Source organism: Pantherophis guttatus, chromosome 1 (genome assembly GCF_059756535.1).
Source record: "Pantherophis guttatus breed Tessera chromosome 1, ASM5975653v1, whole genome shotgun sequence".
NCBI classification, from domain to species: Eukaryota; Metazoa; Chordata; class Lepidosauria; order Squamata; family Colubridae; genus Pantherophis; species Pantherophis guttatus.
Window position 1 is genome coordinate 197,380,790 of NC_142063.1, and position 16,143 is coordinate 197,396,932.

The 16,143-nt window shown below is 38.9% G+C and overlaps 2 protein-coding genes across 8 annotated transcripts in view; both read left to right on the forward strand.

Moving 5' to 3' along the window:
* TASP1 (taspase 1) overlaps positions 1-10,602 on the forward strand; it is a 61,673-nt gene extending 51,071 nt beyond the window's left edge. For 5 of the 7 annotated variants that reach the window (XM_087882291.1, XM_087882288.1, XM_034432389.3 and 2 more), the window contains 2 exons: positions 831-904; positions 8,041-10,602. In XM_087882291.1, the coding sequence (XP_087738417.1) occupies positions 831-904; positions 8,041-8,133 (167 nt within the window). In that variant the 3' untranslated portion in view covers positions 8,134-10,602. The remainder of the gene's footprint in view (positions 1-830; positions 905-8,040) is intronic. The other 2 variants (XM_087882289.1, XM_034432391.3) reach the window with 1 other exon arrangement.
* A 110-nt stretch (positions 10,603-10,712) lies between these two features.
* Positions 10,713-14,624, forward strand: LOC148116718 (uncharacterized). Its single transcript, XM_087888221.1, has 2 exons — positions 10,713-10,771; positions 11,574-14,624. Exons 1-2 carry the CDS (start codon positions 10,713-10,715, stop codon positions 12,637-12,639), a joined length of 1,125 nt encoding a protein of 374 aa, XP_087744347.1. The 3' UTR covers positions 12,640-14,624.
* Positions 14,625-16,143: the final 1,519 nt, after the last annotated feature.

The window sequence follows — 16,143 nt, forward strand, 5'->3', positions numbered from 1 at the left end:
ATAGCATTGGTGTTTCTAGCATTCAAGCACTGGAACATGGAACTCAAGGAGGTTTTCTTTAGGCCAGTTTACTGTTGTGACCTAGGCTTCCTGAGTCATTAAAAAGTCCCAAAAACCTCCTTTATTGCAACAGCTGTGAATTACGTTCATTCACAGCTGAGTCCCAATTAGTTGCAAAAAGTCCTTCGGGATAATCACCAACCTTTATCTCCCTTGACACTCTGCCAAAGACCTACTTGGCAAAGCCCCACGGAGTCCAGAATCAAACAGAGATGCTGACTGGGAACAGAATTAACAACATTCCTTTCCTGCAAAGAGCCCATGTGCCTTTGCTCCTCTTTTAAGCCTTATGGGAGGGGCCAATCATCTCCAGGCCTTACTCCCGAGTTGTCCCTTTAGTTTTAACTGTTCTTTCCTTCTGGTAGCTCTGTGCATGCGTGCACTAGGAACTAGGAACCTGTTCCTCTGCTCTCTGATATCTGACTCTGGAGGCTCCGGAGTCTGCGTATAACTCCCAGATGGCCCTGGCCCCATCTCTGCCTCTGATGCAGAGCCCTCGTCTGAGCCTTCCCCAGACTCCAGGACTGGCCCATGTTCCTCCCCAGCCTCCTCACTGTCTGACTCCGCTGCCAGGCTGCTTGCGGACCACAACATTTACATATTTACATATTTCTCTAATAAATTTGATGCCTTTCAAACACCTTTCAAATAACCATCCAGTTTTATTTCAAAGAAGAAGAGGCTCTTGCTTCTTGTTTTTCAGCACTTTGTTGGGAAAATAGACAGGATACTTCAGTTAGTAAATAAACACTTTTTTTTCCTCCTCATAGTAGAGTTCCTGTGGAGTCATACAACAGAAAGCATGTGTGTGGGATATATGTCGGCACAGGATGGCAAAGCTAAGGTAAGCCACAAAGAGTAACTTGTGAAAACTAGTTGCCGCTTAAAAATGAATTCCTTATTTTATTCAGGAGGCTGGTTTTAAGTTATTCCTATACCGGAGTAAAAATAAAGTAGCTGAAGAAAAGTTAATTCCATTGTTTAATTTGTCATGTGGCTTCCCATGGCCACAGAAACTCTTGTGCAACTCAGGTAGCATGGCCAAACTATGGTTGATGTCTGTGAGATGCCAAGTGGCTCATGCTGTTTCTCTTCTCTTTCATGGTTGTGCCCACAGAATGCTCCAAGTTGCCAAACCATGATGTTTGAACTGGCCTGTTTTCGATAGCGTAATTGAAATAGCTAGAATAAACAAATGGAAAATGAATAGCTAAAAAGGTTACACTAAAAGGATTCTGCAGAATTTTTTTTTTTTTTTTTTTTGCCGTTACTACTTGCTCAAGTTCAAACTGCTCCAGAACTTTTGACCACAAACTATGCTTTGCATGAGAGGGAGGAAATGCTATCGAAAGTTAGATGCATAACTGAGGTGAAATTGAGGTCACAAAGTTTTAATGAGCTGGACGAAAGAGTGGATTGGTGGAGAAAAAAAGTAGACTTGCTTTCAGAATGGCTAAGAAAAATAAACTTGTCCACTGAATGGCCCATTAATTAGGCCATTGTGGCCAGGTTCCTTACAGCATGGGTGCACGATATGTGGCTTCCAGATGTTGCCAACCACAACTCCCAGCATAACTAATACTGTGGATGCTGAAGATGCAGTTCAGCATCATCAGATTGTGGGCATGCCTAAAGCACAATTTTGTATTTGCAAGCTGTTATTTAAATTACTAAAGCTGCAAACTAGAATCATTTCAGTTTCCAATTGTTCAATTTGGTCATTTGAAATTGTCTTGTTTGTTTGTACTATTACACTACAGTACAGGTAGTCCTCAACTTATGACCGTAATTGAGTTGAAATTTTTTCTTGGTAAGCAAGATAATTGTTAAGTGAGTTTTTCCCCATGTTATAATCTTTCTTGCCACAGTTGTTAAGTGAATTACTGTGGTTGTTAAGATGAATCTGGCTTCCCCATTGACTTTGCTTGTCAGAAGGTCGCAAAAGGTGATCACATGACCCTGGATATTGCAGATGTCATAAATGCGAGTCAGTTGTCAAGTGTCTGAATTTTGATCACATGATCATGGGGATGCTGCAATGGTTGTAAGTGAAAAACGGTCATAAGTCACTTTTCCCAGTGCTGTTTACAATTTAAATGGTCACTAAACAAACTGTTGTAAATCAAGGACTACCTGTGTAGGGCTTCTCATGCAGGCACCTGCCACTTTTGATATTCTTAGCTGGGGTTTTTTAAATAATTTCTCATACTCTTTGTTTCTCAGAAAACAAAGTTTGCATTTCACATTTTCCCCCATTATGATTTCTTTCAGTATTTAATGGTATAACATCTATATTTTTAAAAAAACCCATTAATTTCAGAGCATCTTAGAGATTTTATATGCTATGAGAGAAAAGCATTAATATTTTACTGGCACAGAACTAAATTAAATATTAGAAGTAATGTAATCTCTCTAAAGTTTGTGTTATACTTGTACCTGTTTTGATGATGCCCACTGTGACCTAGATGCTAAAAAGACTAATAGCTCAGGGTTATGCCCAGAGATCTTTTATTTTCTTACTTGTACATCTTTCATTGGACATCTGGTGTGCATTGTTTTCATACTGCTGGCAAATTCTCCAGCTGGCCAAGTTGATTGGGCTGAAAGATGCAGCTGCTCTTCTTGGTTCACTTTTAAATTATGTTTGTGACCTTCCCTCAGCAGTGTTAATCCCTCTCTCTCTTCTCTTTCTTTGAACCTATGGTTGCAAATGTTTTCTTGAACCACAAATGCTATGCTTGGTCCCTACGAAGATCAACAAATAAGATGCTCTTGGAAAAGGTAGAATTCTGTGATCTTGGAAGGTGTGAAAACTTAGTAATAACAAGGAAGGTTCAATTTACACTGTACTATTTAAAAAACCCTGAACAAAAACACAAAGTGAAGTACATCAAGATAAAACAGAAGCGTTAGGCCGACTGCCCTAATAATGCTCAATCATTGTTTTTAGAACACTAATTCCCATTGCAACTAACACATAACTGTGAAACAGATGACAAACCTGTATTTCTCACTGTTCCGTATTTAGTATGTACGATTTATGTTTGAATAAACTCCTATTTAAATAGATACCTATTTGATTCTACCATCCATATCTGTGGTACATCTGTTGTACTTTTTAACACCTCTCAAGTTTCTTAGACAAGTACTTGTTGGAGTTCTGAAAATTTAACAGATGGAATTTTTATTTTTAAAGTGATATTTAGCTATTGTACCAATATGTCTTTGGAGTTATTAACTAAACTGTTTTTTCTTCTATATATTTTACAAGAATGTATATTTCACTCTGGATCTGACTGGGGAATTTTAGGAGAAAAATCTAGTCATTTTTGTATGTGTCAATTAACAAACTGCACTTCACATGTTTATTGATTTTTCTTTTTCTTGAATGCTTAGTATACTGTCACTTTATTTTCAAGTACCTGCTTTCTTTATCTTTGATTAACCACCATAGTTGGCAGTTTATCCATTGACAATAATTGTTTTCCAGGAAAGTATAAGAGAAGACAACATCAAGAATTGCTTAATTTATAAACGGTTCACAATCATGGTTTCGCTTAAAATAATAACTCACAGAGTTTGTAAGTGTAACTATTGTATCTTTTCCATCAACCATATTTAGGCAGTCTTAAAATACACTTTTGAGGAGGAAGATGGGAAATGGCTGGTTGGAAGGAAAGAATTCATTTGCTTATAGAAATGTTATTTTGGGCCACAGTTCAGTTTAACTCATTTGTACCATTTCTGTCTTTCAATGTGATGCCTCCTAAAATTAGCAGTGTGTTTCTTTGAAACCATATTGAAAAAGTAATGTAGAAAAATCTGTATTCAGATCTTCTTGGAGATTATAGAGAGACTTAAGTGAGCGCTTGAGGGAAGAATTTGTGGTATAATTTCATTGTGGGTTTATGTATGGGTGGTAGGAATGGAAGTACTTATTATTGTGGGGTACACACTCTTTTGTTTCTCAAATGCTGTACATGGTTGCCAGAAGGAGAATTGCTCATCCTAATGGAGCTAACTCAGTTTTATCTCTGCTTTAATATTTTCTTTGAGTTTGACTTTACTAATTCTAATGGTGGTTATTTCTAAATGTGTATTGTTTATAACTTATACTTTGTACTTCAACTGTAAACCTCTTGTTTAGTCAAAGATGAGATAAATTTCTAAAATCCATGTTAAGAGCATCATATTCCCCTTGGATTTTTATATTTGGCTTTCCAAAATTTGTACCGTCTAGAATTCCAAGTTCTAAACTAATCAATTTAGAGTCTATTTTTTGAGTGCTTAGTTACTAAAACTGGTGGGTTTTCTAAATGTAATTACCAGTTTAAACATACTCCTTATTCTTTGAGTTAATGCCACGAATCCTGAATCTGTCCTAGATTTGCTAGTTTTATGTTGTAAAATGTATATATTTTTCCATTCTTCAAAACAATTTTAATATTAGACTGTTGAAAAAGTTCAAATGAAGGACAACTTTGTATGCCACTGTTTGCAGTGGAGAGCTGTGTATCCCTATAAAGAACTGAAGATTGAATAATCACCCAAATATATGAGAACATGGGCATGTCCATGGAAAGAAGAACTATAATGTAAGCGCCAAAGCTAGAGGTGGACAAAATGTCCATCTCCACTAAGGGCCCTATGACCTAGGGTTCCAGTAATGTTTAATCATCAACTGTTGGCTGATTAGAATCGTCAAAGAGTTTGGAAACAAAGCCCTATGAGGAAGGTTAAAGGATTTGGTTATAGTTAGCCAAGAGAAAGGGTAACTGAAATACAGTAGCAGTCTTCAAATATCAGAAGAACTATTACACAGGAATGGATTGATTTCTCTTTTGCCTCTGAGAGCAGGATCAGAAAAAGCTAAATATGCAAAGGAGGAGGTTCTGATTAGATATCAGGAGAAATGTCCTGATCACATAAACTGTCAACTATTGTAGCAGGATTCCACATGATGTGCCAAGTTCCCCTTCACTAGGGGGCTTCAGATGGAGCCTGGATGGTGATCTGTCAAATGTGCTATGGTGGATCATATAGTGAGCAGGATGCTGGCACAAATGATTTGTAAAGTCTCTTCCTACTCTAGAACTTTGTGAAAAAGGAAATGTTTCAATGACAACAATGCACAGATCATTAATTCTGGAGGTTTTATACCCGAGATTGGCTTTAAGAGTACGCTCTAATATTAACAGTTTTATTATTGGTAGTTTATTATTGAAGGGCATTTGTGTTATCCAAGTATCTGAAATATTTTCCTCAGTGTTCTTTGAATGCCAAGTGCAAGATGTTCTAAAGCAGGGGTCTCCAACCTTGGCAACTTTAAGACTTGTGGACTTCAACTCCCAGAGTTGCTTTGCTGGCTGAGGAATTCTGGGAGTTGAAGGCCACAAGTCTTAAAGTTGCCAAGGTTGGAGACCCCTGTTCTAAAATACTTTCATTTGCTGATGTTTATAGATAATATCCCATTGCGACTACACTACAATTAAAAAGCTAACCACCAAAAGTCTTTATTTTTGTGCCAGTTTGCAGGTAACATGGTGCCTCATCTCTCAGCAACGCATTGGCACTGGTGTACATAGATATGTGTTGTACTTCTGCTAAAGTCAGTCAAAACACTTGTCTGTCATGAAGTAGTAAACATATTTTTTAAATGTGCAGAATACATGGTTTACATTTCTACCATATGGCACCAGAACTGTCAAGTTGCACTGTATCGTGTAACTTTTTTGTCCAGTGCTTACTTTGATAAAACTTGCATTCTTTTAACCATATTGTTTTAGCTTAAAAAAATAGACATTTAAAGTAAAAAATTTGTATAAAATTCCACCCAACTCATACTTGCATTTATAATTCTATAACACTATTGCTTTTTAATATTGCTTGCAACAAATTATATTGTGTGTCTATTCAGCTTTTTTCCTATCAGCTATACTATTACATAGTTGATTTAAGAATCATTGTTCAAATCTAAAATCTTAAGATTCAGTATTAATGAATAGGAATTATTGTTTAGAACCTTAAATTTATCCTTCTGATTTCAAATCATGTATATTTCTTATTTATTTGCTAACTTTATGTTTAAAACGAACCCTTAAAAGGATTGCAATTTATAAATGCACACAAATTTACAAAAAGCACAATAAGCAAATGTAATGAAATGAGAAAAATGCAGACAATGAAAGCATTAACCTCTAAAGAGATCTGGTGAAATTTTTTTTACAGAGTTTTAGGAAGCAGAGAAAGTTGGTTCTAGGGAGAATGCATTCCATAGCCTGCAACCAAGGGGATGGAAGGGAACCTGTTTTTTATACATAGTACATGACCTCTGATAGCAGGAGCAACTTCTGCTCTCTAGGGTAGAAGGACTCTCTAGAGATTTTAATGTCTAGACATATTTGTTACATGAAAAGTTATGTCATCCCTTCAAGGTAGATCAAACTAGAAAACCATTGCTATGTAGGCTAATACAACTTACATTGTAAAGCTATAGTAACAAAATAATCTAAGTCTGAATGTGCTTCCATCCCTTCTTTCTTCATCTTCATGCGAACTAGGAAGAAACCTATCCAAAATGTTTAATCATATGACATTTTTGCCCAAGACTCAGGCTGCTTTTATCTGACCATAAGGCCTAGGTAATGGCTCTTCCTTCTGTCCCTCATGGCCATTCCCTCTATATTCTATAGGTGATGAATCAGGGAATCATTTAGGGCTGTAAAGTTTAACATTTTAAATTGCACTTGAAGGCATCTCACAAGCAGTGCTGATATTTTGGTGCAGTTATTTTGGTCACCCTGCAATCTCACAGTCTCGTTCCTATATTTTTCATCAATTCCAAGTTCTGAATACTTTTCAGGAATAGCCGATAGAGAATGCATTGTAGCACTCAAGACAGAAAGCAGCTTGGTCATGGGTAACTGCTATGCAATCAGACCAGCTCAGGAATAGTTATAGTTTGTATGCCAGATGCAATTATGTTCCTTGTCATAATTCCTTCGCTATCTATCAAGTTAGGGCTGAGGATCAAGTTGCATCCTTGGCTGCGGTACTCTTTTTGCAGGGGAAAATGCCAACCTATCCAGAATAAACTGAACTCCAATCCCTTAACCCAGTTTCCTATTGACCAAAGGAATCTTCATTCTGTTTGGATTAAATTTCATCTTATTTTCCCTCATCTAATCCACCACTGAATTTAGGCAATGTTAAAAAGTATTCAATATTTCTCGGGAATCAGATGGCACCGACTTCAAAACTTGGAGAGTCAAGTTGGAATTTTATAGGACTTTGTAAACCAGTGACTTAATTGCTAAAGAATAAGTCACCCAGCGTCAATTTCTTGACACTACTTCTGATATTGGGACTGAAACCATTGGAAAATTCTTAAAGGAACACAATTCAGAAGAATTGTCAACCCGAAGGATTGGCAAACTCAGAAAACTAATACCATTTGGATTTCTAGACAGGTTTTTTTTTGCTAGTAGGGAAACATAGCAGAACAATTCTGCACAATTTATATCTAGTGTAATTAAGGTGGGGTTATGCTTGACTCTTTATCTCATGCTTCCCCCATCCCCTGGACTCCAGAGGCAGTTCCACAATGACTATGTTCTCCCTTAACTACAGTATCAGGGTTTCTCCTATGTATCTCCTTTTAGGCATTCCATCACCATGATATCAGAAGCTGGTTTGTGTTTACTACAACAGGCAGAGATGGTCTTGCCAGTTCATTTATCAGTAGAAGTTACTCATAAGTTGACCCAGTCTCCTATTCCTCCAAATAATCAATTGCCCTTCAGGTGCATCTAGAATTGTAAGGCAGCCTCATCTCAGACACTTTGAGTGGAATAGTGGAAATTATTTGTAACATATTTAAGAATGTAGGCTTATTCTTTGATTTTTGTTAATCAGTGTTTGTTTGTTTTTTGGTCCACCTTTACTTCTGAAGCTCTCAAATTCTCACATATTTCTTTACAGACTCACATTTCAAGGCTTCCACATGGCGCTGTGGCAGGACAGTCGGTAGCAATTGAAGGAGGAGTTTGTCGACTGGAAAGCCCAGTGAACTGAACCACTATGTAATGGGTCAACACAAATGCTATTTGTATAATAAGATCCTTTGTGTTTTAAGAGAGAGTGAGATTTCTATTATTTTATATACTTTTATTGCAACCACATGCACCCTAACTTGAAACAAGTGCTGCTGTAGCTTTAGATTCTAAAATTTTGTTTGAATGTATATGGGAACACGTCTCCCAGGAGAAAAGAAATTCGGTTCTTGCTTGTATGAAATATTTTAATGTTAGAAAAGATTTTATGAATTACTTGATCAGTCTGTAAGACAATAACATCCTGAAATTGCCAGAAAGAAATGGTTTTTAAAAATAGAAGGTATGCTGATCACAAATGTTATATTGAGAACATACAGGGTGGGTTGAAATAAACAAGTGTCAGAATATACTCAATACTACTTGATAGTCTCAGGATGGTCCTATGATTGCTTAAGCATACCCTGATTTTCCAATGGGATATAATAATTTCTTTCTAGCAAAGAGGGATTAATTCCAGTGAAACAGTCTAGGACAAGGTTACAGCCAGATTTCTTATGTTCAGTTGTGGTACTTATTTTGGCTTAAATGTTACATAGCTTAAAGCGTTTATGTATTATGAAAGGCTCTGTAAAGATAACGTACAGTCATGAAGTCTTTACTTTGTGTATAACTGCATATTGGGATGTACAGAAGAACAACATTTATTGAAAGAGTTAGTACTATTCTTTGATTTAAATATATTTTGAGAGAATAATATAGAAATAAACTATTACTGGACAATGCAAAATGTATTAAAGTGGTGATGTAGAGGAATCTAATTCTAGCTTTCTTCTGTTCCTTAAATTCCAAAGTTAAAGTAAATGGGTATGCATGTGTGCAATTAAATTTACATGTAATGTAAGTGGTGTTACAAGTGGCCTTTTAAATGATTTTATGCAGCTAGAATCTATGAATGGTACATATTTTCTTATACTGTATGTTGTAAATATAGTTAGATTTTTTTTTTTTTTTACAATTGTTCAGGTTTCTTTCGATACGTACCTGGGTGTAATGGCTGTAAGACAATCCCTTTTTAAAAAAAAGTCTAGCAAATGAGCTATTTGAATAGTACCAGGAAATGATACAGGCATTCTTTAGAAGCCCTTGCTCAACAACCTGCAAATTATTCTTAAACATCTGCACTGTACTTGTCTTCTCTAACTGAAGTGTCATCGATCAATTTAATATTGTAATTAGAAGAAAATATTGTAATTAGAAGAAAACTTTACAACTGTCAAGTTATCTTATTTGTTGATTTCTGGGTTTTTTTTAAAGCAGTACAGTTCACTATGATTTCTAATCATTTCCGAAGAGGCACAGATGGCTGCAAACTGTTGCCACAAATAGCTGTCCTGAGATACAGTATGTCCATAAATTAAACATTTTATCACTAGACTCATTTGAAAGTGTACATTGCAGCTGTGCCACTCATTCTTTCAATCATTCATGCCTCAGAGGAAGTAGTTATTTATCGTTTGAGAAAAGCCAGGTTTTTTTGGGCGGGGGGAAAGATTGATCTTCTATTGGGTCTATTTTAATATTGATCAAAAAATAGCCACTTTAACACACCCTTAGAAATATGTAGATGGCAGACAGGGAGAGAATTATATGTTATGCTACTTAATGTACTATGCACATAGTTTGGATTTTCCTAATAGTAGTCCTTACCTCCAGACCAAAAACTATGATGCATACTGTATTTGCTCGATTCTTGCATCATGGCTTTATCCCTTGTCCAGTAACATTATATGAAGACAACTCACCATAGGAAACCTGTTCCAACCACAGACTCTTACTTTGATGATAATATTTCTACTCTGATAGTAGCAAATAATTTTTTTATTCAGTATCATAAAAATATTGAAAATATACATGTTGCTACTAGGATGGTATAGTCATCTGTTTTGAGCACTTTGGTATGTATGCCATTAAATTACACTTCAAGGTAGATAACCTGATGTGTTTATAGTATCATGTAAATATCCATGAAAAATGAATGGATGCATACCAGAAAAAGTTACCAACTGCAGGTGGTAGGATCCTATCCCCCTCTGCTCATTAGTAAACAGAATATTCAGCATTGAACTAAAATATTTGGTCCTGAAACATTTGGGGAAAAAATGAAAGCTAAATCATTATAAAGGTTGTAAAAGTTCAATTTCTGTTAATGAAGAAATGCAACTAGTAATTTTAGACCCTCCTTCAGAGTGAATTTAGGTAAGGTATGCCTAAAGAATAGACCTGGTGCTGTAATACATAGAGCTTCAACCAGAACATTAGTAAATGCTAGCTTTGATTTCTTAAGTTAAAAGGATTCAGGGATTGGGAAATGGGATATCTTGCCACAACCAACTCGCCGTGCACAACTCACCGTGGGACAACTCGTTGCAGGACAATGTAACAATACTGTTTAATTATTTAAAATAAATAAAAATTTTAGTTTATGCAATTTGCATTTCATTCTGTCCCTCCTTTTGCATCCTTTCTTTAGTCCATTCTATTTTCCTGCTGGGGAACTCGAGACTCCAGGCATGGGGATCCACTCTGTCTTCTGGATCTATGGACTGGGTTCAAACTGAAGAGACGCCCCCTCTGCAGACACTCCTAGTTTCAACTCAGTACTGAGCTCGTTCGGACAGTTTTGGGGTTGCTTTTCAAAGTGAGGATTTGGATTCTTGTAATTTGGCAAGCATTGTGGCCGTTCGGAGTTTAAATTGTAGATCAGGCTCATTATCAGTTGGGCAGCGTTTTACCTTGTGGCTGCAGCTGTTTGGAGTCCTGTTGGCTTGCAGGGACTTTGGAGACGCTTTGACAGCTATGGCACGGCTCTTAGAGGGCTGCCGCCATTGAAGGCGCACCAGCCAGTTACAGACGTTTGTCTGCTGCCCGGCTTTCAGGACAAAAACCACCTCTCCCCCAGATGGACTGTAAGTAGAGGGAGAGGGTGGAATTGGACAGCGCGGGCAAGGCGGAGGCACTCAGATTATTTTGGCGCCAAATTTCAGAGCCGTTGGGGAGGCTGCCAAGCATGGCGGCCATTTTGTCAGCCATTTGATTGCTGCGGGGTGAGAGCTGTCATAGGGCTCGGTTTTTGGTCCTCCAGTACAGTGAGGTCCTCAGACAGCAGCGTGAATGGCCCTGGGCCCGAGCCTGCTTCAGACCTCTGAGGCGAAGAGGATTGGAAAGATCACCTTATTAACAACATGGCCCTGTTATTAGAGTCATAACTGACGGGTGATTAGCCTAGTGCGGCCATTTCGGGCAGCTGAGGCTTGAAAAACTACATTATTGCTCAACACAGCTGGTTTTGGCCTGCAGAGCAGGTGGCCAAGGAGACTGATCCCGGTCTGTGCTCGGAACGGGTGGTAGATGTTGATTACTCTTGGGCCTTATAGACTGCATTGATCTGCATCCTTGCAGTCAGCCATATTGTCTATGGCATCAGAGCCTTCCCTTAGTGACCCGATCGAGTTGGGTGAGGTTTCCCACTCCCAGAGAGTTTCGGGGTGCAGCTCAAAATGCCATTACCATAGTACAAGGGGTGGCAGCAAAGCTCAAGGCCAAGGCCCTAGCTCTCAAACGTCCGTCTAAGGCTCAAGGGAAGGCGGAGAAACGCCTGCAAAACATTTTAGAGAGGCAGGTGGAAAAGAACCTTAAAGCACCTGAAAAGCGTAAATATTTTAGCCCTCAAGAGCCTTCTCAAACTGGTGATATCGCCCAGGCTGAACCGGGGCCTTCAACCAGTTTCCAGCCATCTAGATCTTTGTCACCACCCCCTCTGGGTGGAGAACCCAGTATGGGAACAAGGCCTTTGTCAACTCCTACTACTTCGGTAGCTGCGCAAGCGGATTGGCACATTGGTAGCCAGGAGGCAGAAATGCCAGCGATGGTCCAACAGTGGATTGCTGAGGTGGTGCAAAACGGCTTTGAAGCCGGCAAGCATCTCAATAAGCAATCGATACAGAGGGCTGAAGTGGCTGTACTGGACAGGGACCACAGAGTCCCAGAACCGGCAGAGCAAGGGTCAGAGCAGAGCTCTGACTCCTCAGCATCTCCTTCAGACACTGATGACTCCCTCTCCATGGGGGAAGACCAATGGGAACAGGAATTATCAGATGAAGAAGGCCTGTGGCTAGACCAACCCACCTTCAAGGGGTTGTTCAGACCACATCTCTTTAAAGCCTTGCTATTTAAGGCAAAGACCTCCACTAAGCAAGGTGCCTCCTCAGAACAGGCAGGTTCAAGAGCAGAGCAGGATCTGGCTGAGCTGCTCTTTTCTGAGCCTGCCACCAAGACTGAGACAATCCCGGCTCCCCAATTCTTTTTAGACATGGGGGACTCCCTGGGGGCATACCCTAATATGATTTCCTATGAGAGGAAATGTTATAATAGTACGCTAGATCTTGCGGAACTCCTTCGAGTTCCGGAGGTGGATGAACTGGTGTTGGCGTTGGCATCATCTTCCGCGACGTTGAATTTAGATTAGAGCAAGCTCTCAAGAAGGCACACTAGGCGGCTGCCTGGGAAATCAAGGCTGCCATGGCGGCATCCCTTTTTACCAGGGTGTGTCTGCTGTGGCTCAAACAAATGCAGGAGAGGGTGCTGGTGAGTGATCTTAGGGCACATCAGGATTTCAATAAAGTAGTAGCGGCTGCAGAATTTACAGCAGATGCTAGCCTGACCTCCGCTAAGTTCGGAGCATGGGCCATCACATCCATGGTCACAGTCAGACGGCTTCTCTGACTCAGGAATTGGCAGGCAGACACCAAGCGGAGATGGCGCCCAGCTTCTGTTCCCTTTAAGGGATTAAGTTGTTTGGTGCGGCTTTAGATCCCTTGTTGGCTGAACCTAGAGACAAGAGGAAGGTGCTACCTGCCCTGTCACGGCAGGGAGACACCTGGTCCTCAATGCCCTTTCGAAGACCTTATTTTCATCCCTACGGGGGATCAGGATTCAACAGGTACCAAAGGGTATTTTCCTAGGTGGCCAATCAGGACAGTTCTACCAATCTGGGTCTGGGTTTACTGACAGAAACAGGTCATGATCCCAGTCTAAGCGACCCTTTCGTGGGGGAAACAACCATTCCTTTTGCAGATCCCATTGACGACAGGGACAGGGTTCCCATTGGTGGCCGACTGGGCCTCTTCACAGACCAGTGGGAGAGAATGACCACCGAAGCAGGGTTGAGGGAGACCATAACATCCGGTCTCTCCCTGGAATTTCTTTTTTTTTTTTTTAAGTTTTTATTGTTAGAAAATTATAATACAATTCCACCTTTCCGGTTTCATGGTGTTGATAAACACATACATATACATATACATAATATTTACTTATTATTTACATGGTATTGCCTGATTATCTTAATTTAAAAAGTACTACCCGTAGGATTTCTTACTTATATCATCCTTAATACGTATTATTATATTTTATTTACATAAACTTATATCCTTACTCCATTTTATTTCCTACTGCCTGTAGTACAACTCATTTCTATATACCCATTTAATTAATCATCAGATTGACCTTTAGCTCTCTCGAGCTTCACTTCGATTTTCTTTTCTCTAACCACTCATACCACATATCCCACACGCTATAGTAGTCAGTTTCCTCTCTATCATTAATTTCTAACATCAGTTTGTTCATTTTGGCACATTCCATTATTTTCCTAATTACATGCTCTTTGGGTGGTAACTTTTTCTCTTTCCAATGTTGAGTGAAGGAGATTCTTGCTGCTGTTATTATATGTACAATAAGATACTTCTTCTTTCTTGCAATTTCTGCCTTCAAGATTCTCAGGAGAAATATTTTTGGTTCTAATTCAATAGTGTCTCCTATTATCTCCGACAGCCATTTACATATCATCCTCCAAAATTCTTTGGCTTGTGGGCAGGTCCACTAAGAGTGATAAAAAGTACCTTGCTGGTGACCACACTTCCAGCAGTTTGGACTCATATTTGGGTAAATTTTGGCAATCCTGGCTGGTGCTAAGTGCCACCTATAAATCATCTTATATTGGTTTTCCTTATAAATTGTTGCCCTGGTCATTTTGAGATTGTTGTTCCAAATTTGGTCCCACTCATCCAGATTTATGGTTTGTCCAATATTTTTGGCCCATGCTAGCATTGGGTCCTTAACCACCTCCTCTATCAAGTCGTACTCCACCAAATAATTATATAATTTGGCCAATAATTTATTATCCGTGCCCATCCATATCTTGTCGAACCCATTGCTGCCTATCTCTATGCCATATTGCTCTTTATCTTTTTTATATCGTGATTTAATTTGTGCATATGTCCACCATTCTATGTGGGTGCCCTTTTCTCTCAATTGTTCCATTGTTTTGGATTCCCTGCCCCATCTAATATCTCTTTATATTTTACTGTTTTGCCCAATTCCAGGACATTGGGGTATATTATCGCCTCCATCGTAGATAGCCATCTGGGGACTTTAGTATATTGTTTTTGTCTTATTTCTCCCCATGTTGACATTAATGTGTCCCTTATTTTATGTTTATGGAAATATGTTCTTGTTCTTTTTCCTGTTTCCCAGAGATAAGCATGCCAACCCTTCTGGAGGTCGTACCCTTCCAGTGTCAAAATTCTTTTGTTTCCCAGAGTTGCCCATTCTTTTAACCAAACTAAGATTGCCGCTTTGTGATAGATTTCCCAAATTGGAAGTCCGAGACCACCCCTGTCTTTTTTGTCTTGTAGGCTCCTAATTGCAATCCTTGGTTTCTTCCCTCCCCAAATGAATTTCCTGATAATAGAATTAAATTCCCGGAAAAATTTCCTATCTAATTTGATTGGAGCGGTTTGAAACAGATACAGCAATTTGGGTAGGACACTCATTTTAATTGCTGCAATCCTCCCTAAAAAGGATATCTGGAGCTTCTCCCACTTCTCTAAATCTTGTTTAATATTTTTGACCAGGGGTACATAATTATCCTCTTTAAGGGCCGAACACTTTGTTGAAATCCATACTCCCAAATATTTAATCTTCTTAACAACTTGTGTCCCCATTGATTCCTCCAAAACTTTCTTCCGGTCTTTGGTCATGTTTTTGGTCAACATTTTAGTTTTAGATTTATTTAATTTGAACCCTGCCACCTCTCCATACTTACCAAGTTCTTCCAAAATTTGGGCGCCTGTTTCCACAGGTTCCTCCATAATTAGTGCCACATCGTCCACAAATGCTTGGGTTTTATATGTTTCCTTTCTAATTTTCAGACCCTTAATTTGCTTATTTCCTCTAATCCTTTTTAGCAGTACTTCTAGAGCCAAAATAAACAGGAGTGGTGATAATGGACATCCCAGTTTTCTTTTGCTATGTCATTGTCTGAGTTTTGCTGCACTTCCTTCTCTGCCTTCCCCAGTTCTTCCAACAGTGTCCTCTGGGTCTCTCTCTTTTCTTTATTTCTATGTGCTCCATATGCTATTGCCAGTCCTCTTAGGAACACCTTCATTGTGTCCCAGATTACTCCTCGGTCAGTTGGTTCCTTTTCATTTTCTTCAAAGAAAACTTTTAACTCCCCCTTTACTTTCTCGATATTTTGTTTATCCCGCAAAAATTGTGTGTTTAGTCTCCATCTTACATTCCTTCTCTTATACCCACTCTTCCATTTGATCTCCAGTGGATTGTGGTCTGCCCATATATTGGGTGCAATCTCGGCTGACATGATGTCCATTCCTATATTTCTGCTTACCCACATCATGTCAATTCTAGACCATGATTTGTTGGGGTTTGAGTAGAAAGTGTATTGCTTTTTATATGGATGTAAAGTTCGCCAAATATCTGCCAGGTTCGTCTACTAGGTCAAAAAAAGATTTTGGTAGGTTTTTCCTTTTTTTCTTTTGGCCTTTGGGTCTTTATGATCTTTATTCGAGTCCACCACTCCATTAAAGTCTCCGATTATGCATATATTGTTATTGTCCATTTTACTTATTATTTCTCGTACTTTATTATAGAACTCTCTCAGATTTTTATTTGGGGC

Bases quoted from the DNA above. Each gene is read 5' to 3' on its own strand.
- LOC148116718 (XM_087888221.1), top strand. From the start codon at position 10,713: ATGGACTGGGTTCAAACTGAAGAGACGCCCCCTCTGCAGACACTCCTA. The intron at 10,772-11,573 runs GTACTGAGCTCG...GCATCCTTGCAG, and splicing joins ACACTCCTAGTTTCAACTCA to TCAGCCATATTGTCTATGGC.